General features: G+C 45.5%; 3 protein-coding genes across 3 annotated transcripts; 2 read left to right on the forward strand and 1 right to left on the reverse strand.

Annotated features, from left to right (window-relative positions):
- Positions 7,555 to 9,171, forward strand: LOC8069309 (anthocyanidin 3-O-glucosyltransferase). The gene has a single exon (XM_002448937.2). It carries the CDS (start codon positions 7,598 to 7,600, stop codon positions 8,978 to 8,980), a length of 1,383 nt encoding a protein of 460 aa, XP_002448982.2. The 5' UTR covers positions 7,555 to 7,597; the 3' UTR covers positions 8,981 to 9,171.
- Positions 12,481 to 14,184, forward strand: LOC8069310 (anthocyanidin 3-O-glucosyltransferase). The gene has a single exon (XM_002448938.2). The coding sequence runs from the start codon at positions 12,514 to 12,516 to the stop codon at positions 13,936 to 13,938; it is 1,425 nt and encodes a 474-aa protein (XP_002448983.1). The 5' UTR covers positions 12,481 to 12,513; the 3' UTR covers positions 13,939 to 14,184.
- On the reverse strand, positions 17,928 to 22,824 carry LOC8069311 (stem-specific protein TSJT1). Its single transcript, XM_002450223.2, has 4 exons — positions 22,396 to 22,824; positions 18,923 to 19,284; positions 18,696 to 18,805; positions 17,928 to 18,307 (listed from the first exon to the last, which is right to left on the reverse strand). Exons 1-4 carry the CDS (start codon positions 22,602 to 22,604, stop codon positions 18,272 to 18,274), a joined length of 717 nt encoding a protein of 238 aa, XP_002450268.1. The 5' UTR covers positions 22,605 to 22,824; the 3' UTR covers positions 17,928 to 18,271.

Here is a 23,470-nt window from a genome sequence, read left to right on the forward strand (position 1 = left end):
AAATAAAAACAAACTGCTACAGTACTAAAAACCCAAAAATTTTAGGAACTGATTCTCCAAACGTGATTTTTTTCCAAATTCTCGAGCACTACGAATTTTATGGTACATGCACGAAATATTAAATATATGTAAAAAATAATTAATTATACAATTTATCTATAATTTACGAGATAAAATCTTTTGAACGTAATTAATTTATAATTAAACAATAGTTATAAAATATAAATAAAAATAGCACCGTAGTCAAATCTAAAATTTTTCACCAACTCAAATCATGAGACGAATTTTTTAAGTCTACTTACTCTATAATTAGACGATGTTTGTAAAATAAAAATGAAAATAATACAACATCGAAATAAAAAAAAATAGATCTAAACAATGGCGTGTGTCAGTGCAAGCGAAAGGGCAGTTGCTGTGGCCGTGCCTGTATTTTGCGCGCGTGCGTGCGTGGCGTGGGTGCCTGACTGCTGACTTGCCATGTACGGAGGGAGCACTGTACAGAATCTTGCACGGAACCATGCGCGAGTTGCAGACAGTGATGAGTGGACGCATAGTAGTACGCGTCACGTCCATGCCGGGTACGCACACAGCAGCACGGCGGTACCTAGCGATGGCGACGGGCCATACTCCTGCTGCCTAAACCCTGCGACCAGGCCCGTGTTTTTTGGCGTAACAAAACTCCGTGACATCGGAAAAATGACCGACCCCAAACGGTCCTTGTTTTGTTCATCCTACAATTCAAAAAAAAAAATCAAGATTTTTCATCACGTCAAAATATATTTGGTTCCCTTTACTAAATTCAGCTAAAACTAATTTAGCTACTATTAAGCGACCAGTAAGACTAAACTATTCTATCTTCTTTGTAGTTAGTGTGTTTAAAAGTTTAGCTACTAGTTTAACTTGATAAAATTTAGGAAGAGGAACCAAACAAGACATGAATCTTACGGCACATGCATGGAGAATTAGATATAGATAAAAAAAATAACTAATTATATAGTTTGTTTGTAATTTGTGAGACAAATTTTTTAAACTTAGTTCGTCTATGGTTGAATAATAATTACTAAATACACACAGAAACATATCTAAACAAATTTTATAACCAGATACCGAGTCCAACAAAATATATGCTAGCTTCCTCCGCCTCAGAGCAACTCCAGCAGTAGCCCCAAAAACTAAGCCACCACTTTTAATTTGGGTGTTCTCCCTATTTTTTGGGACTTAACTTTTTTACTTCAACTCCAACAGTAGCACCTAAATTTGGGCTTCCGAACCTATTCCAGAGAGAATGACAGAAGGGACCCACTCGTCATTATCTTTTTCTTCTTCCTCTTTCTTCTTTCTTTGGACAGGGACACAATTAGAGCATCGAGCCGGTTACCGTAGGGTGTCATGCACATGCAAGGGAAGAGAGAGAGAGAGAGAGAGAGAGAGAGAGAGAGAGAGAGAGAGAGAGAGAGAGAGAGAGAGAGAGAGAGAGAGTGCGCTGGGGCTAAGACACGCGACGAAGGATGGGGGTTGTCCTGTTAGGCCAACAGAAATGGGGTCTGGGGAAGAAATATGGGTGCCCAACCAAATATGGGGTCTGGAGTAGGGGCTCTGTTGGAGTAATATTTTTAGCCTCGATATCCATATTTAACTATTGGGGTTCAAGTAGAAGCCCTACTGGAGTTGCTCTCACTAACTGTTAGTACCATTGTTAGCTTGCTTACTAGCATTTTGTCAAGCACAGCCATAGCCCATAGCTTAAAAAGACATGCATGCATGTCATGTTATTTATATCGATTTACTAGTTACATAAATTGTCTTTAGATAAGATGGTTTACTGGTTCGTGTGGCTGTCTATCCAAATCAACTAGAATAATGAGTTCGGTGTCTTGTGGCATATTAGTTCAGGTTTACGGATGTCTTTCTAGGAAAGACATGTTTTTTAAACGGCCTATAGCAAAATCCATATTTTGACAGTGTCCTCTGATAAATTTTGCTTAATAAATACTTATAAGGTACTTATAAACGGCCTCTATTACAATGGTCTCTGATCGATCACACAGCCCCACACAAGCCAAAGGACACCCCAAATGCGAATTGAAGCTAGCTGCATAGAATTAGAAGGTGAAGAATTTTCTTTTGTTTAGCCAAGAAAGAATTTTTTTTCTTTGTTTAGCCATGGCTCAGCCACATGGGCCACGGTGGCTCACAAGCCGCCGGTGTGGCTGGTCAGGTCCGGTCGGTGCGTGCCTGGGCCTGAAATGCAATGCAGCTGATGACGGAGGTGGAGCAACACGGGACATCTATGCGTTGGGCCGTCCCTAGTGCGAGTCCAGCAAACAGGGTAAATTCCACAAAAAAAAAAAACAGGGTAATTGTTTCTCAAAAAAAAAAAAAAACAGGGTAAATACCCAGTCAGCAGCCGATTAAATACTCTGACTGTCTTGTGGACATCATCTTTTGCACTCTCCTTGTTAATCTGGAGCACAAATATGTCGATGCTCGTTTAATCATATGGGAGTCATGTAATCAAATTGCTCCCAATAAAACCCTTCAGCAGACAATATAATAGCCTGTTTGCTTGGCAGAAAAAGTCGTGGTAGAAAGTACTCTTTTGCTAATTTGTTGTGAGAGAAAAATACTGCTAAATGACTGACAAATTCATTAGATAAGCTCAAGTGTTAGATTGACACTATTTGCTCCAAGACAAATATGGATATTTCAAGTGCCATGTGGCGCGTTGTTGGTACACTTTGTACTTCAAAATTGGTGACGCAAACCATGAAGGGTGGAGCGTGGGGAGGCCGACCGCGCGCCAGGGTGCTGCCGCTAGTGTTGGTGCAATGTTGGTCCTATGCGTGTTGGTGTCGCAGCAGCACACACCGTTGGGGAAGGGGGGTCGAATGTTGCTTGCTGGTATAGGAGGGAGGCACGATTGTGCCCTGCTGGCTGCTGGCCCCGGCCTCCTTTGGTGGCGATGTAGCTCCGTCCTCTACTGCCAGTAACTGAGGTCCCTCCAGAGTCTCAATGTCGATGGGTCGAGCACCCGCCCTCGTCCGTGCCATCGGGTGACGGCTAAACATCCATACCCCACACGCCAGTAGTAGTAGACTTGTGTTGTGCCTATACCAATACCCCTTCAACCCGAGCCAAGGCCTTTCGCAATGTAAGAGTACAGTCTAAAATATAATAGGTCCATAGCTAAAAAGAAGGCATCACTCTCCCTAGGTGGCAGCGTTATGGCACTACTCGTCGGGCCCAACAACATTAACACATTTTGTCCTTCTCCCCAAGCCTGGACACAACTCTACTAGTAGAGAAATATTTTGCGTGATGGACGAAATGAATTTTTGGAAGTGGACAATCCAACCGCCTCCGATCAAAGGTCGTCTTAAATCATAGTACCATCGAGGCAGTTGATATTCCCGCCTCGACTAATCAATAAAAAACCAAAAAAATGGTGAGCCCATCGATGGAGCCCGTAGAGCCCATTGGTAGAGCCCGCCAAGCCCATCTGAGCACCTCGGCCGCCGCCGCTCTCTAGACGTCTGCGAGCGCCTGCGACTGTGCCGCCGCATGCATTAGCAGTCGCGAGCCCTTGGCGCCAGCACGTCGAGACCACCGTCGGATCTCCGCCACCGCTGTTGGCCTGCTTACTCCATGATCTAGATCCGGCTACCTGCTGCATCATTGGGCTGCCCGCCACCGCATCTAGATCTGCGCCACCGCAGCTCCTCAGGGCCGCCACTATGGTGGAGGGAGCTCGACGCCGAAGAGGGAGAGCCTTGCCCTCTAACTTGACCGCACCGCCAGCCCGCACATAGTTAGTCCTCGCTCTCCACAAGGAGGAGCCACCAGTGCCGCTAACCCACTCGCCTACAAGTGCAGCCTGCGCCACTGCTGGGACGCCGCCTATATGGGCCGTGCGTTAGGGGCTCCGCACCGGGACACCGTCGGAGAGATCGCACGAGTTGCCGAAGGTAGGACAGAGGGAGAGGAGAGGGAGTGGGTGTGTGGGACAGCGGGGCGCCGGTTCGGGAATCGCGATGGAGAAGGGAGGTGCACCGGTCTCGTTTCGATTCGGGAGGGAAGGGGCGACTATGGCCCTTACGCTAGAGATGGAGATGATAATTGAATGAAACCCTAGCTCTGTATATATATACGATGAGCATGATGTTGGGCTCAAATGGGCTGCCTAGGCTACGAGCTAGGCCTGTATTTTAGGACCGTTTAAAAGTAGTCCATGCTAGGCACTTCAATTAGGTTGTGGCTCGGAATCTCCAGCAACGATAATATGGTGGTGTAATAGAGAACACCAGCCATCCTGGTGAAGAAAGGTGATGGTCGGCATGCGCTGATGAACAAGGGTTTTGACACGGAAGGCGCTCCTCCTCAAATCTCAGCTGTTCGAGCGATGCACGATAGTTGTGGTGCGAATAGTGGAGGTGGAGCCCAAGCTCGCACATGTTGGCGAAGGTGCTATACGATATCTGGACTCGGTACTTGCGACGGCAGCGGGCTCCATGGAGCCGCAAAATCTTTGTAGAAATTTTGCCTCTTCATTATTAGGCATAGATTTCTACTTCTCCATTTCATCTCCCATGTTTATCAGTTACTTAAAAAAGTGTTATGCATAACCTTAGAAAAATTAGATCTTAATTTAATACATGTGGCATTTTTGCCCCGTAACAAAGAGTGCTTTTGTAATTTTTCAGCTAGCTGCTTATGTTTTCCAATTATACCTAAAAATTCTAAATAGTCCATGCTCTATAATAATATATAGTACGAAAATTATCGCTAAGTCTCACAGCAACACGCATGAAATCCTTCTAGGCGTTGTTTACTTCACCTTAAAACCAAAAAATTTTCAAGATTCCCCGTCACATCGAATCTTGTAGCACATGCATGAAACAATAAATATAGACGAAAACAAAAGCTAATTACACAGTTTAGCTGTAAATCACGAGACGAATCTTTTGATCCTAGTTAGTCTATAATTAAATAATATTTGTCACAAACAAACGAAAATGCTACAGTACCGAAAACTTTTCACTTTTCGGAACTAAACAAGGCCCTAGTTTTAATGATGGTGTGACCATAAATTTATTGGGAAGGCAGGGATGACAGGAGTGTTGGGGAGCGGCGGCTCGTTTCTGCCCGCTCCGTTCCTCTGCCGCCTCTCCAAAATCCCCGTGCGAAGCAGGCGGCCTGCGATGTGCTGTGCGCCCTCTCCACAACCACCCCACGACCCGACCCGCGTGCTGCTGCAACCTCTCCAACGTGTGTTCCAGCGCCCAGTCTTGTTTGACTCGCCGTTGTGTGTTCGTTCTCCTTCTCCCGCTGCATTTGCTACTGAAATTGACGCTCCAACTGCTACGGCTGCTGCAACCCCACACTACTGCCCAATCCGCTACTGTTCATTGTTTTCCAGGCAGGTACAGTTAACATCATGGTACTTGGTAGTTGGTACGGTGGACAACTGTGCCACTGTAGATTTCATATGGTGATTTAGGCCTTGTTAACTTTTCAAGATTTTCGATCACATCAAATCTTGCAGCATATGCATGGAGCATTAAATATAGACTAACAAGACGTTATTCAAAATAGAGGACAAAAGGCCACAGGGCTGCTTGCCACGGCTTGTTAGAGCTGTTCGGCTGATGGTTTTGCGGTAAACCGGCTGCTATTTTATTGTTAGAGAAAAATACAACAATTGATATGCCGGACTGATACCGAATAAAGAATGTTGAGTCTAAATGATATAGAGTTATCTATAGAAACTATGCATTAGACCTGTCCTTAGCTACCATATCATCCGATTCTATGGACAAAGTTTCTTTGTTGAGGGCTGGGACTTACTAGAACATTATATATAAATATATATTATTCAGTGATGAACAAATATAATAGGAACCCAAACGTAAAGCATTGGCACTTAAAATACCACCATACATGTGATGCGTATCAACGTGCAACCTTAGGTGTTAATTAGCACCGAAAGATAGTCCGCTTACAAATCTAAACTGTAAATAACTTTCATCTAAATTATAAAATACCTTTCATTATGTATTTTCTCTTTTTTTGTGGCCATCCGTCGGCCACCACACAAAACGTTGGTTGTTGCCTCTAATCTCCCAACAGATCGAGACATTTCTCACTATCAAACACACCCTTAACCATTAGATACAAGAATTGTGGTCCGTATCTTCTTGTCCTAGCTCTTATCTTCTTCCCATTTAGGTCAAGATGTTCAGCATTATTGTGTGGTGAGAAATTTGACACCTAGTGGCAACTCCTATTTTTTGACGTCCTTAGCATATACTCCCTCGCCCCATAGAATGCGTGCCGATTAAACTTTTTTAGATTGTGTCTACAGAAATTATATATATATATATATATATATATATATATATATATAGAGAGAGAGAGAGAGAGAGAGAGAGAGAGGATAATTCCTTTTTACTTCCGGTAGTAGTTACTCCCATGTGTATATCTCTAGATTTTTGACATATATGACCCGATGGAGTGTATGTAGACGAAGTATATGATCATAGTAAATTATCTAAGGTACTATGTATGTTAAGTATGCATGTATACATAGAGTATGTGGTTATACTTATTATATATACTACAGTAGTGGCATTTTAGAAATATATTAAAAATATGAATTTCTTTGAAATTTTTTCGCGTGGTAAGATCTAGAGTATATTAATATGAGTATATGAACATACTTAAACCGATAAAAAAATATAAATACATACGTAATGTGTTTTATTGAAGATAAGAGTAATTACTCCTGAGAGTACGGAAAATTATATATATATATATATATATATATATATATATATATATATATATAAAACACACTAATCGTTGCCTGAAATAAAACAAAAATTTAGACGTCTGAAATTTAGCAAATTCTAAAGTTTAACCTAGGCCTTATTTAGTTGCTAAAGAATTTTACAAAAGGCCGTGTTTAGTTCCTCGATAAAAAAAATCGTGACACTGTAGATTTTTCGTTTGTTTGTGGTAATTATTGTCCAACCATGAACTAAACTGTGCAATTAGTTTTTATTTTCATATATATTTAATACTTCATGCATACGTCTAAATATTTAATGTGACAGGGAATTTTAAAAATTTTATGTTTTTGGGTGCAAGTAAACAAGGCCAAAATGGTGAAGATTCTCCGTCACATTAAATCTTACGGCACATGCATGAAACACTAAAAATAAATAAAAAAATAACTAATTGTATAGTTCACCTATAATTTATGGGACGAATCTTTTGAGCGTAGTTAATACGTGGTTGAACAATAATTATCAAACACAAACGAAAATACTACAATAAACATTTTGATTTTTTTCCCAATTAATAAGGCCCTATTTAACATGTTGAAGGTGTGCGGCAAGGACATAATGATTGCGATTGGACAACTTTTTCGAGTTTGCTACACGTGGCCATGCTGCATCGCTACTGTAGCTATTTATGTACAGTACACTCCATGAGCTTCACACCACGAACCAGACAGGATTGGAGTATTGGACCTACCACCATGGCGGCCGCCGGAAGTGGAAACCGGGACGCCGGCGGCGGCAGCAACGCCACGCCCATGCACGTGGTGATGCTCCCGTGGCTCGCCTTCGGCCACATTGTCCCGTTCGCGCAGCTGGCGCGGAGGCTGCTGGCCTCCTCCTCCGCCGTCCGCGTCACGTTCCTCACGGCCGCCGGGAACGTCCCGCGCGTCGAGGCCATGCTGTCCTCTGCCGCCTCCGCCGGCGGGGTGGCCGTCGTGCCGCTGAACCTTCCCCGCGTGCCGGGGCTTCCAGAGGGCGCCGCCAGCACGGCGAACCTCTCGCCCGAGGGCGCCGAGCTGCTCAAGGTCTCGCTGGACGCCGCCAGGCCCCAGGTGGCCGCGCTGCTGGCCGAGCTCCGGCCGGACGCCGTGCTGCTCGACTTCGCCACCCCGTGGGCCTCCCACGACGCCGCGGCGCTGGGCGTCAAGTCGTTCCACTTCAGCGTCTTCTCCGCCGTCGCGTGCGCGTACCTCGCCGTCCCCGCGCGCCGCCCCGACGGGGCCGGAGCGGGGGCGCTGCCGTCGGCGCACGACCTCTTGTCCGTCCCCACTGGCTTTCCAGCCTCCTCCCCGCTCGCCGCCACCGGCGTTCCGGCGTACCAGGCCACTGACTTCACCTACATGTTCAGCAGCTTCGGCGGCAAGCCCTGCGTCCATGAACGCCTGGTCGCCGGCATCCAGGCCTGCGACGGCGTCGTGTACAAGACCTGCGCCGAGATGGAGGGCGCCTACGTCGAGTACCTTGCCGCCCAGTATCGGAAGCCCGTGCTCATGGCGGGGCCTCTGGTGCCGGACCGGCCACAGGGGGAGTTGGACGAGCGCTGGTCCACCTGGCTGTCGGCGTTCCCGGACGGCGCCGTCGTCTTCGCGTCGTTCGGCAGCGAGACGTTCCTGCCGCCCGCCGCGGCGATGGAGCTCCTCCTGGGGCTCGAGGCCACCGGCCGCCCGTTCCTCGCCGTGCTCAACTGCCCGGACGGAGAAGCGGTCGTCGCGCCGCCAGGGTTCGCGGAGAGGGTGGCAGGTAGGGGCGTGGTGTGCTCCGGCTGGGTGCAGCAGCAGCACATCCTGCACCACCGGAGCGTGGGGTGCTACGTCACCCACGTCGGGTTCAGCTCCGTCGTGGAGGGGCTCGTCGCCGGCTGCCGCCTCGTGCTGCTGCCCATGAAGGGCGACCAGTACCTTAACGCGGCGCTGTTCGCGCGCGAGCTCCGCGTGGGCGTCGAGGTGGCGCGCCGCGACGAGGACGGCTGGTTCGGGCGGCAGGACGTGTGCGACGCTGTCGCGGCGGCGGTGGCGGACGGAGGGGAAGGGGAGGCGAGGAAGTGGGCCGACTTCTTGACCGACGACGGCGTGCAGGGAAGGTTCGCCGACGAGTTCGTCCGGCAGCTCAGGGAGCTCGTCAGTGCGGCCTCGAGTTGATTGAGCGCTCGACGCCTCGACCTTGTGTTAAATGTACGCTTTATTCTCTTGTGTAACGCGCTGTCAAGTGTCAACTGTGATCACCGCTGGTGTGCACTTGTATGTTCCCTTTCTTTTCCTTTCTTTTTGTGAAGTTTTAAAGTCTATACTCCTTCACATATCATATTTCAATAAATCAATTAATTATTTTATGACTCGCTGAATTCATAAAAAAATACTATTCAATATTTATACATCTAAATAATTTTACTATAAAAAGACATGGCATGTTGACTTAATTATTCCGCCACGAGTTACATAAGGCCTTGTTTAGTTCACCCCGAAATCCAAAAAATTTTCAAGATTCCCTGTCACATCGAATCTTACGGCGCATGCATAAAGTATTAAATATAGACGAAAACAAAAACTAATCACACAATTTGACTGTAAATCACAAGACGAATCATTTGATCCTAATTAGTATATGATTGGATAAGATTTACCACAAACAAACGAAAGTGCTACAGTGCCGAAATCCGAAATTTTTTTAAACTAAACAAGGCCTAAGTTATTTTGAACAAGACGGTGTCTAAAGACATGAATAGATATATGTATCGTTGGGGTTAAACACTCTAAAATGTACTGTGAGGGCAGTCTTAACGCACTCTCTCTGTCCCTGAAAACTTTAATTTTTAGAGTTGTCTTAAGTTAAATTTTTTAAACTTTGGTCAAATTTTAAAAAATGCTAAAATTTATAGTACCAAATTAGTACCATTAGATTTATTATAGATATTTTTATAAAATACTCATTTTATGTCATGGATATTGATATTCTTTTCTATAAAATTGGTCAAACTTAAAAAAAAAATTTGACTGACACGAATTTTAGAAATTGAAGTTTTTAGGGACAGAGGGAGTAGATTTCACGGGGGTTTATGCACATTAATAGGATGCCATATGAGCAGAAATTTGAGTTTTTGTATGTATTAAATAGGAGAGAGAAGGAAAACATTTGCTAGAGACGAGATGAGCGAGCGTTATTTCTAAAACCGAATGAACCTGGCTGCGAGCCTTTCTTCGTTTCATCCTGTGCGCGAAGAGCTAATCATGGACATAGCCACCGCTACCACAGGGGATGGCGGTGTGGGAGGCCTCTACCGAAGGGGAAGGCGGGCTCTGCCAACCGCACGCACAGAGATCCGCCACGCACGGCTCCGAGGGGATGGCGGGCATGAGATCCCCTGCTCCTCCTTGCCCTCACAGTCTCTCTGCTGCTCGTGGCGGCCGTCTAGCGAGGCATGGTCAAGGGGCATGACAACGGTGGTCATCTCTGCAATTGGGTATGGGTACATGATACTAGTGTGGGCATCCCACGGCGACAACTAGTGCGCGGCTGCGCAGGCTCCTCACCGTCTCGCCGCACGCGCCGCTGACCACCGCTCTCGTCCGTAGCCTGCGCGATGTCGATCTAGTGTTCGCCGCCGAAGTCATCGCTAGAGATATGCCGACATGGCTGACAGTACAATGGCATGGCTCATTTTTTTAACTGAGAAGCTCCGTGTCGTGTCTCCTAGGTGACTCGGGGCGACACGCCACGCCGCCACTCGCCCAGCCGCCGCAGGCCAACTTTGGCAGTCGTCGTCGCGGCTCCGACTAGCGATGGCAGTGGCCCACCGCGGTGCCCCAATTTTGCCTGGATCTACGGACTCGCAGAAAATGGATAAAAACCCTACCTGGTTCATTTGGGCTGACGGCGGTGGACAGGCTTGTGTCACCAACCTTCTTGAAGGCATCGTTGAAGTTTCGGTCCATCGAGGGAAGGCTGAGGATGAAAGTCCTGCTCGTAGGTTCTCCAACATTGATTGGCGTCTGGGGCGTCAATTTCCTTCATGAAGGCATCGCTAGAGCACCATGGCAAAAGAAGAAAATCTGCCCATCGCTCTTTCCCATGTGGTAACCCCTGGTCGTAGTGCTGTGCCTAATTGTACTTCATGCTTCTCCTCACTTGGTATGTCCAATTGTTGCTTGTTGTAGCTGTAGTCGTCGCTTAGGCCCCTTCTCATGCAGATGCTTTGCTACTGGGAGTGTGTTGGCCCCGCTCGCGGATGTTTTTGCCGTGTGGATGGTATTATTGCTTGTGCGGATGCTTTGCCGCCGGTGTTGTAGAGGATGTTGTCGTGGAGGTTGTGCTGCCATCGACGTGTGCCTCCCATGGAGGTCCCCCTCGCTCGTGGTCTTGAGGGCCACCTACCCTTAGTGACTCGGAGGAGTGCATGGCGCTTGCCGCATTGTTGGTCATAGCCGTTTCGGTGGATGCTTTGCCGCCGAGGTGTTCTGGTGGATGTTTTGTCGCCAAGGTTGATGTGGTTGCTTCGACGAATGCTTTGCTGTCTAGAGTTCTTGCGGATGCATTGCCGTTGTTTTATTTACGGATCCCACCACCGACTGCTACCAATGTGTTGAGTTTTTCTATATTAGGCTCGGTTGTTGGGGTTAATCATGTAGCTTGACCCCTCTCTCGTGCTTCTGAGCCCATTTTTCTTCTGTCACGTGTGTTAGTTTTTAGTGATGTATGTGGGGTGGTTTGCTTAGGCTTACCAAGGTTCACCCACTGTAATGTCTTTGCTCTTCTCTTTAATGAAAAACGTGTTTTGCACAATCTCGAAAAATGACCTAACTCTTATCGGCTGTGTCTAAGCCGTTGCTGCAGCTCCTAGGTGGGCATGACATGGTCCGATGCGTGAGTCGAGTCGTGCCAGAATGAACTAAAGCATGGATACATGCTGAGCATGTGTTATGTGGGCCATTCACATAGCGTATCGAGATATGTGTCATTCAGAACAGTAGGATTTGACATTGGGTAGTATGTATAGCACGAATCTCAAAACAATTTTGAATAGTGCAGATAGGGCATACTGAGCATGTACATACTATATTGTGATACGTTATTGACCATGAACCCCTCAGGTCATGTCTTAGGCCTTGTTTAGATCCAATTTTTTTTGGTTTTTGACAGTGTAGCATTTTCGTTTTTATTTGACAAATATTGTCTAATCATAGAGTAACTAGGCTTAAAAGATTTAGCTCATGATTTACAGGCAAACTATGTAATTAGTTTTTGTTTTCATCTATATTTAATGCTTCATACATGTGCCGCAAGATTCGATGTGACGGAGAACCTTAAAAAAATTTTGGTTTTTGGGTGAACTAACCAAATGCCTTAGACTGCGTTCGGTTGCCATAATTTTGCCCCTGGAACTATTCCAGCTTATCTAAACTATGTAAATTAGTGAAGCAAATCCATCTGGAATCATTCCAGTGACCCAAACCGGATCAACCGAACGAGCCCTTAGTCGGGCCTGGGCCGTGCTGGGGATGATGACCTATTTGGCTCCCGTGGCATCGCTATCCACGTGTTTCCACGCGTCACCCACTCCCGTTCAAATAAATATTTTGCCGTGCTTACGCTGCATTATATAGCCTGTTAAAGGATCCACCCCACTCCATCAGTTTCGCCACAAACAGGAACCGGACAGGATCGGAGTTGCACAGCCATGCCGACCGGCGGAGGAGGCAACCGCGACGACGTCGCGCCCATGCACGTCGTGATGCTCCCGTGGCTCGCCTTCGGACACATCGTCCCGTTCGCGCAGCTGGCGCGGAGGCTGCTGGCCTCCTCCTCCTCTGTCCGCGTCACATTCCTCACAGCCGCCGGGAACGTCCCGCGCGTCGAGGCCATGCTGTCCTCCTCGGCGTCGTCCGCCGGCGGGGTGGCCGTCTTGCCGCTGCGCCTGCCTCGCGTGCCGGGGCTTCCCGAGGACGCCGCCAGCACGGCCGACCTCTCGCCCGACGGCGCCGAGCTGCTCAAGGTCGCGCTGGACGCCGCCCGGCCCCAGGTCGCCGCGCTGCTGGCCGAGCTCCGCCCGGACGCCGTGCTGCTCGACTTCGCCACCCCGTGGGCCTCCCACGACGCCGCGGCGCTGGGCGTCAAGTCGTTCTATTTCAGCGCCTTCTCCGCCGTCGCGCTCGCATACCTCGCCGTCCCCGCGCGCCGCCTCGACGGGCCCGGGGCGTCGGCGCGCGACCTCATGTCCGCCCCCGCTGGCTTTCCCGGATCCTCCCATCTCGCCACCGCCGGCGTCCCGGCGTACCAAGCCGCCGACTTCACCTACGTCTTCACCAGCTTCGGCGGCCAGCCCTGCGCCTACGACCGGTCGGTGGCCAGCACTCGGGCTTGCGACGGCGTCGTGCTCAAGACCTGCGCGGAGATGGAGGGCGTCTACATAGACTACTACGCCGCCCAGTTCCGGAAGCCCGTGCTGGTGGCGGGGCCGCTGGTGCCGGAGCCGCCGCGGGGGGACCTGGACGAGCGCTGGGCCACCTGGCTGTCGGCGTTCCCGGACGACGGCGCCGTCGTCTTCGCGTCGTTCGGCAGCGAGACGTTCCTGCCGCCCGCCGCGGCGACGGAGCTCCTCCTGGGGCTCGAGGCCACCGGCCGCCCGTTCCTCGCCGTGCTCAACTCCCCGGACGGCGCGGCGGCAGTCGTCCCGCCGCCGGGGTTCACGGAGAGGGTGTCAGGGAGAGGACTGGTGCACACCGGGTGGGTGCAGCAGCAGCACATCCTGCGCCACCGGAGCGTGGGGTGCTACGTCACCCACGCCGGGTTCAGCTCCGTCGTGGAGGGGCTCGTCGCCGGCTGCCGCCTCGTGCTGCTGCCCATGAAGGGCGACCAGTACCTTAACGCGGCGCTGTTCGCGCGCGAGCTCCGCGTGGGCGTCGAGGTGGCGCGCCGCGACGAGGACGGCTGGTTCGGGCGCCAGGACGTGTGCGACGCTGTCGCGGCGGCGGTGGCGGACGGAGGGGAAGGGGACGCTAGGAAGTGGGCCGACTTCTTGACGGACGACGGCGTGCAGGGAAGGTTCGCCGACGAGTTCGTCCGGCAGCTCAGCGAGCTCGTCAGCGCGGCGGCGTCCAGTTGATTGAGCACTAGACCTTGTGTTGTACGCTTCTTTGTCTTTATTTATTCTCTTGTGATCACCGTGCTGGTGTGCACTTGTATGTTTTAAGTTTCTGGACTTATAAAACATATTAGAGGCTGGCCTAACACACCTACAGTATGCTGATGATAGAGTTATTTTGATGGAAAAGTTAGATTCCAACATTTCTCTCTTTCCTGCTATGAACTTATGTCAGGCATGAAAATCAACTATGAGAAGAGTGAAGTTTATGGGGATAATTGGTTTGGTGATACAACCTTGAAAGTTGAATTTTGGCAATTGTTTCAAATCTGTTCAGATCCTGAAGTAGAGGTGTCTAATGTGTGGCAAAATGGACAATGGTTACTAAACTTCAGAAGAACCCTCGATGATTTTCTACTACAAGAGTGCAATAGGTTGCCGATGTTGTTGAGACGGATCCAATTATCTTCAGGCAGAGATGAGGTTGTTTGGGAACTAGAGAAATCAGGTAGATACACAATCAGATATTTATACAGATTATTATCATTTGGAGGGATCAAATGCTCATCTCAATAAAATTTGGCAATGTAGAGATTCCCTTAAGGTCCAAATCTTTCAATGGATGGTTTATCATCACAGGATAAAAATACAATGTCGAGTGCAGCTGAAGCGAAGAAAGTGATCTGGGTCACCATATTGCAAGAGCGGTGATAGTTTAGAAACATCTGAACATATTTTGTTTCATTGCCCAATTGCATCTTTCCTCCGGACATTTTTTCATTTTGTGCTGGGTGGTCTAGATCACCCAACTCTCTTGAAGCTCTGTTTGTAGAGGTGATAAGCAACCTACATGGAGGGTTGAAGGGCTTGACTTTGTTTCTTCTGTCTGGATAGTTAAGTTGGTTTTTTTTTAGTTTGCTGTAAGAGGTTGCTCAGTATTTTCTGGTGTCGAACGTTGAGGTTAGTCGAGAGCTATTTTTTGTTGGGTTCAGGCCTTTGATCTACCCACTGCTACTTGTGCGTTATTGTAAACTGGTAACCCCCGTGATGAGATCGGGGGTTCAATTATAAGCTTCCTAACAAACCTGGGCTGAGCCTTTGATCTAAAAACAAAACATTTCATCAACATTTGTACATCTAAATAAGTATACTGTAACAATATATAGCATGATAAATCTAATGATCCTTATTTGATGTCATAAATATTAATATATTTTATTACTTCTGTTAACATGTTATGAGTTATACTAGTTGATTGTCAAAGATTATTGCCTAAAATTCAGGCAATTGAAATATAGCAACTCCCTTATATTTGGACAAATCTGAGACTGGTTGACTTCTTGACATATGAGATGTACGCTTATTTTGAAATGGATGTGGTATCCATTATCTTGATATTTAGTCAATAAAATAAGCATCCATGTTCGTTAATTAAGTTTAGAAATTATCATGATAGTAGAAAATAAAAACAAAATAAGCATATAATATATACGTGTGTCTACGTGTATTGTGTGGTGTGGTGTGTGCGAAAAACTCTAGCATGGGCCCTACTTAAACCGCATAGATAAATATAGATGCTTAGGCTTAAAAGACAACTTCATCAAGATCCCTACTAGAGACCTCAAATTTGGATGGCCAGCCAAATCCTTTCTCCAACCCACATTCTTGTGGCTCTAGGCCAAGCCCAAACCACTGGTTTCACGCGACTCCGATCCTCCGGTTGCGCGGACGGCTCCTCTAGCGTCGCGGGGCTCGCTCTCACAATGCACGTGACTTCCCAACCGTGCTTCTCCTCCCGACAGCGCGAGTCCGTCCCCTCCCATGACGACATGATGCCCCCGACAAGTCACGCTTGTTTTGGTGGAGAAAGTCAATGCCAATCAGTCCCATGTGTCATTTTCAGTTAGGCCTTGTTTAGTTCCGAAAACTGAAAAGTTTTCGGAACTATAGCACTTTCGTTTTTATTTGACAAACATTATCTAATTATAGAGTAACTAGGCTTAAAAGATTCATCTTGTGATTTACAGATAAACTGTGCAATTAGTTTTTATTTTCGTCTATATTTAATACTTCATGCATGTGGCGTAAGATTCGATGTGACGGAAAATCTTGAAAAGATTTTGGATTTCAGGGTGAACTAAACAAGGCCTTAGAATGAATTTGGTGGAGAAAGTCAATGCCAATCAGTCCCATGTGTCATTTTCAGTTAGAATGAATTTGAGGGCTCTATTTTGAGGGCATCCCTGGAGTGCAGTCTGGAAAATATAGTCTTCAAATAAAAAATAGGAGCCCTATTTAGAGGACTAGTTGATCTGATATCATTTTATTTAATATTTACATGCTAGACAGTTACTCGCTCCATATAGGATTTAGATATTATTTAGGATAGCTACACGGTCTCCAAAATACAACTTTGACCTCTTATTTAAAAGTATTTAGGAAAAAATGATACAAGTATACTTTTATGAAAGTATTTTTCAAGATAAATCTATTCATATAATTTTTATATTTGCAAACTCAACAATTCAAAAGCTATTGATGATTTATATTTCCAATATTTGACTCAAACCTTGTTCAAAATGACTTCTAAATTAAAAAAACTTTACAAGTACAACTGAAGTGCAGTTATAGGGCGTTCATAAATACCAAAATATTTTTTAATACATAACCAACAAAGTCATCTTGGAAACTACTCCCTCCATACCAAATCATCATTTCAACTTTATTTGAGAGTTAAAACATCTCAAGTTTGATCAAAATTTTAGAGAGAATTACAAATATTTATGACCATATGAAAAGTATAATTAGTAAATAATTTAATTATATTTATTTGATATCATAAATGTTATTATTTTATTATTATATAAATTTTATCACACTTGAAATGCTTTTACTTTCCAAGACTTATATTTAGGACAGAGGGAGGTATTTTGCTCAACATACTCCCAAAAATTTGTATTAGTTATTTAGAAAAAAATCAACAAAATATAAAGGAAAAGATTCAAAACTAAATACGGTTGGTATTGACGAGAGCTACATTTTTATATAAATTTCATCTTGTTTGACTCCATACGAAGATATATTTTTTCTAGGTAACATAGACACTTGCGCTTAATATGCTATTGAAAGTTTGTATCAATATTTTAAACAATCTTAACGACCAAATGAGAAAACTGGTATATCTTATTGGCGGGCTACAGTTTCGATATAAAAAATCGGTCTCATCCTCATTGTACGAGTTAACTACTTTTGTTTTTTTGCATGCTGAACCAATTCTGGGTTCAATCCCTTTATGTATTCGGTTAGTAATTGCTGACAATTCAGTATTGTTGTAGTAATGGAAATCCCTATTTCCTCTAAAAAAATTATAATTTTTTAAGGTGGGAACAGACCCTTCCTTCTTGCACGCCAGCATAGCACACCTTGCCACGCTAATGGTAGGGTGGTTATTTCATACCACGCTATTCGGCATGCCAAAAAGGTTAGATTCGGATAAATTATTTTTAAAATATTAGAAAAAGGTTAAATAAAATCCCCCCTCTCTTCTCTTCTCGTAACAGACTCCGTTTCTCCGGTGAAGGTCGGGATGTTTACTCCGTAATTAAAGAAAAACTCCATTTCTCCATACTATCGTATCTGGGCTAACTCCATTTCTCCATTTCTCCTTCACCGAAGAAAACACCGCGTGGGCCAAGCTCATGGATACCCATTCAGGGCCCAAGTATTACTGGATGGGCTTGCCTGTCGCTTCTGCTTGTCATTTCCATTACTCGCTTCAGTGGCTGTACTTCCTCAGCTGAGCCCTCAGCTAGCATCTCATCTGATACAGTAAGCTCTTCGATGTTTGATTTAGCGTATATATAAGGCTACGGCTACCATCTCTCTCTCCGTGTTGTGATAGCTAAGGTTTACGAATATTTGGAGCCTGTTCGTTTAAACTTATGGGCAGGAACAATAATCTGCATCCATGAGGGAGAGGGGCCATGCATCACACAGTGTGACAAGGAAAATGGAGAAACAAAGCTTCGTTATCAGTACAGATTACAGCACTTCATCCATGCATGCAGCTATGCTCAGCACCTGGTCTCAGCTAAGCTCTCAGGTTGTTCCATGTAAGTCGAACAAACTAGGGATACAGATGCACACACAACAACCAACAGCTAGCACAGAAGTCCTGACCATGCATGCCGGCAGTACGCACTTCTCTTTTATGGGAGGGAGATGATACAGATAGATCAGCATCAGTTGCATGCCTTGCCGTTATGTTACATTACACCACCATGGCTCCATGTACAGAGCTTTGCATTGTCCTCCCCCGGCCGTCCACGCCTGGAGACGGAGATGTGATGATCTCCTAATGCAGCGCTGCAAGCACTGTAGACCCTTCCACCTGCAGGTACAAACAAGTTCATGTGGGTTAACATGAAAAACATTGCACCAGACAAATGTTATAGGATTTTGCGGCAAAGTCACCGAGCACAATCATTCTCATGCTCAGCTCCCCGTTCTTCAGTTATGCTTCGTTTTCAACTCATGGGCGACTAAACTGTGTGTCCATTTTAACCTCTGAATCTTAAATGCCCCTTACTCATGCATAGGTACGGTATTCTGCAAACAGAGTTGTACGTAACTCTGAAACCCATGTTCCTTCTTGTGAGTGCCCTGATATGATACTTGTATTATACACTCCCTAGATATTGCGTGGCCGATGCAGGTCTGACGAACTATATGTAACTGGATTATTCTTCGAGAAATGAACCGAAAAATGTCTTGTTTACCTGGAAGGTTGCACCACAGACTTCTTCTTCATCTGCAGGAACAGCAGTCACCTTGTTCTTGGGGTTCTCGTAGCACTTCAATCCTCCAAGAGCATTAGAGTAGAAGCAACCTGCGGCCGGCGTGAGATGATTATGATGAGTGAAAATGACCACACTAATTGACAACCCTCTAAATGTGAATGCTGTGGAGTCACTGCTTGATGATGAGCTCGATCACAATATACTACCTTGTGGGAAAGGCGCAAGCGATTTGCCACACGATCCTTTGAGCATGTCAATGTCATCAGAGAAGGCGACGCAGCCATCAGCAGTGATGCCCCAGAAGAGGGGCACCTTGCCCTCCGGGTCAGAGGCGACGAGCAGGGAGTTGGTGGACTTGTCGAAGAGCACGAAGGCGTAGGTGCCGGCGAGCTGCGAGAGCATGAAGCTGGCCGGGTATGGCGCCCTGTCGCGGAGCGTCTTGTAGGCCTCGATGACGAGGAGCACCTCGTTGGCGCCCTTGGACAGCCCGTACTGCTGGCTCAGCCGCCCCAGGTTGTCCAGCACCCCCTCGAACAGGCAGAACACCTCGTCTTTCGCCGCGAACGACCTGGATGCATGGTCAAGCACAAAACAAACAATGTAACCCTCGCTCCTGCCGTGTCAGTGATGCTGTCACTGTTAGTAAAGTTAATTACCAGCAAACCATGAAGTTATGGACACTAGTTAGGCCCGTAAAACGGCTCTGAAAATGGCATGGTGTCTAGGTGTTTGGTTGAGGTTGTTAAAGTTTAATCGGTATTGTACTATTTTCGTTTTATTTGAAAATTAATGTCTAATCATAGACTAATTAAGCTCAAAAGATTTGTCTCACAAATTACTCTCTAGCCATGTTTTTAGCTTTGTAAATACTCTACATTTAATACTTTATGCATGTATCCAAACATTCAATATGACGAGCGGTCAACTTTACCGCCCGTAACCAAATAGGCCCTGTGCTTCAGTAGCTTGAGCTTCATTAGTATATACTTGATTAGTTTGGTTGTTCAGAGTTTAGATTAATTGGGTGGGACATGACACTTGACTTTGATGCAGAGATGTGCATGATGCACCTAACATCGAGAGTTTAAGCTTTGTTCTTGACAATATGGAACAGTTTACAAATGTTAAACTTGTATGGGAAAGGGCTAACAAGATGTGAAGTGCTCACACTGAAAGAAAAGGCAAAAACTGCTGGATGGAGTAAAGGGGAAGGAGTGGGAGTTCCTTGGATGCTACTTCTTCAGTGAAGCAGGCTAATACGATAGGATAAGGGTACAGGGCAAATCAGGCCCCACAAATAATCATGAACCAGAAAGCTTTATACTTTTTTTTTTCCAGATCTGTAAGCTGGGTGCAGTCCACTACCATACCAAGTGCCTGCTCAAAAATGTCACATCTCGTTGTAGAAAAATGGTGAAAAAAAATGTTTAAGCAGCAGTAGGTAGATTACAAGGCGTACGCGTCGCTTTCCTTAAACGACGATTAGCTCACTGATCGGAGAATATGAGGCAGCAGGGCTGCTCCATCGTCGTCGTTTGTTGGCAAGTCAGTTTGACAGCGACGCCCCTTGTGTATGGAGGAGGAAGCATGATAGATGTGGACGTGCAATTTGCACCCTGTCCATTTGTTTTTCAGAAAAAGTATGGCCTCCGTTCATGGATAAATAATACTACTCGATCGTAGTACGTGATATTTTTTTTATGTCCACGTCAAACTTGTAGACACTGGAGGGTAGTGTAGCTAGCTTTCTTAGACCTTGTTTAGATTCAAATTTTTTTTTAGATTTTAAGACAATAGCAATTTTGTTTGTATTTGATAATTATTATTAAATTATAAAATAACTATGTTTAAAAGATTCGTCTCAAAAATTACAACTAAACAGTGTAATTAGTTATTTTTATCTATATTTAATACTTCATACATGTACCGTAAATGAAGAGAAATCTTTAAAAGTTTTGGGATTTAGACATATTACTCGTCCCATCCGTCATGGGCCGGCGTGGATGGATGTATCCCTAGGATAGACCACCAAGCTCAAAATCCTTTGTCTCGAAGCCAAATGTTTAGTGAATGGTAAAAAGACCACCCAGTTCCTTAAAAAAATTAATGAGTGTATTTTCTTTTTAAAAAAGAAAAAGATAAATAACCACACTACTAATAAGGAATCTAGATCGCTTTAACCGATGGTTTGGTGTGGTACCATCATCTGGTTGGTCATTTCGCTATAGTAGTTAGCGATCGAACACTTCTGAAAAAAGAGAGGGGGAAAAATATCATGCCTTGAAGCTTTAAAATCCCACTGAGATTGGCTAGCCTTAGCCGTGAGCCGCAAATCCAATCAAGTGCAGTGTCGTTTTCTCACGATTATCATCGGGTCAGAAACGATGAGGAAGGAGGAGGGGTCGGTACTCGGTAGCTTGGTCCTACCTACAGCAACGGATCAGGTAGTCCGTCCATATATACAGTCCATCAATATCAAGGTCTTGTTTAGTTTGTGAAAATTTTTAGCTTTAGCTATTATAATATTTTTATTTTATTTAGTTAGCTATTAGTATTTAATTATAAACTAATTAGACTTAAAAGATTCGTTTTGTAAAATATATAATTAGTCTGTTTTATTTATATTTAATTCTATATACATGTGTCAAACTCGGGCCATGTTTAGTTCTTAGAGAAAAAAAATTTATGATACTATAGCACTTTCGTTTGTTTGTGGCAACCATGGACTAACTAGGCTCAAAAGATTTGTCTCGTAAATTTCGACCAAACTGTGTAATTAATTTTTATTTTCGTCTATATTTAATACTTCATACATGCGTTTAAAGATTGGAGAATTTTGAAAAAAATTTGGATTTTTTAAGTAAACAAGGCCTCGATGTAATGAAATGAAAAGAAAATTTTTAGAGCGGCCAATTTTAACTCGATTTATTTATTGCTCACTCTCTCCAAGAAAAAGGAACACGCCAAAACTGCCCAATTATTGCCACACTAGTAGTGCGTGGTTATTCAGCGTGGATAATTGATTCATCATCTCTGACTCTGTTTCATAAATCCTCTAAAACTCAAACTTAATTTAGCTGCATAATTGTAGTATAATACTGGTTGTTAAACAAAACAAATTCACTCCATGGCCTTGTTTAGTTCCAAAATTTTTTGAAAAACCGACACCGTAGCACTTTTGTTTGTATTTAGTAAATATTATCTAATTCTGGACTAACTAGGCTCAAAAGATTCGTATCGTCAATTTCGACAAAACTATACAATTAGTTTTATTTTCATCTATATTATCTATGTATGCGTATAAAGGCTCCTGTCTATTTGTCTCTACTGTGCGTGTGTGATGTGACGCGTGGACGGACGCGGTGGGTGCGTGGGAGTGCGTGCCGTCGTGTGGGACCACGTCTGTCAGTGACAACACCGCTAGCGTTCATGACTTTGGCTGCTAGCCTGCTACTACAGGACAAGAAGAACAAGAACAGACTACTCTGTTTCTCCTCCTCGTAACGACGACGAAACGAACCCGGAAGTAATTCAATCTAGCGACGCAATCAAGCAGACAGAGACAGAGCTCATGGTTGGGGGCGGTGGGCGGTGAGCTCGTGAACCGACGACGAGCAGGAGCAGGAGCAGGAGCTCTGCATCCATCCATGGCAGGGCAGGGGAAGGCAGTATATAGTACCTTGGGCGGAGGAGGGCCTGGTTGGCGTTGGAGTAGGCGAGGTGTCCGAGGTCGGCGGCGAGGCGCACGGACACGGCGGCGGAAGGGCAGGTCCCCAGGAACCTGGCGACGAGCTCGGACGCCTTCGTCTTGGGCGACGGCGTCCGGCTCCCCGCCGCCACCAGCTCCGCCGGCACCTCCACCACCTCGCCGCTGAACACCGCCAACATCCTCACCGGTCTCGATCGATCGGCAACCAGCCACCACCTGCACCCGCCAACACCCTACGGATCCGACCCGATCGCACTGCTCAAGGCACCAGCAGGCGGCAGCAGCAGCAGCAGCACCGGACGGAGTGAATGCGATGCGAGGGGAGGAAGGCGAGGGGAGGTGGCGTTATATAGCCGGAGCCGCGACCGCGAGCCTGAGAATGGGTAGCCCGGTAGTACCTCTCATCCCGGCCCGGCCCATGCCGCTTTGGCTCCATCATCTAGGTCTACATGCGAAAAGATTTTGGATTTCGCTACTGTAGTATTTTTGTTTGTTTATGGTAAATATTGTCTAATTATAAACTAACTAGGATCAAAATATTCGTCTCGCGATTTACAGATAAACTGTGCAATTAGTTTTTATTTTTATCTATATTTAATGCTTTATGTATGTGTCCTAAGATTCGATGTGACGAGGAATCTTGAAAACTTTTTGGTTTTTAAGGTAAACTAAACAAGACCCTAGTGACGTGGCGTTGGCGCGGACAGGTGGGGCCCAGCTGTCATTACATCGAATTCTATGCATATATGTATGAAGTATTATATATATATAATAACTAATTATACAGTTAGTTTCGGGTACTCTAACATTTTCGTTTATATTTGATAAATATTGTCCAATCATGAACTAACTAGATTTAAAAGATTCGTCTTATAAATTACAGTCAAATTATATAATTATTTTTTGTTTTTATCTATATTTAATGTTTTATGCTTTTTACGACAGGCCTAAATAGAGACCTTCTTTAGTTTGCAAAAAATTTCAAGATTTCCCGTCACATCAAATCTTTGGTCGCATGCATGGAGCATTAAATATAGACGAAAAT

Source organism: Sorghum bicolor, chromosome 5, assembly GCF_000003195.3.
Source record: "Sorghum bicolor cultivar BTx623 chromosome 5, Sorghum_bicolor_NCBIv3, whole genome shotgun sequence".
Classification (NCBI taxonomy): domain Eukaryota; kingdom Viridiplantae; phylum Streptophyta; class Magnoliopsida; order Poales; family Poaceae; genus Sorghum; species Sorghum bicolor.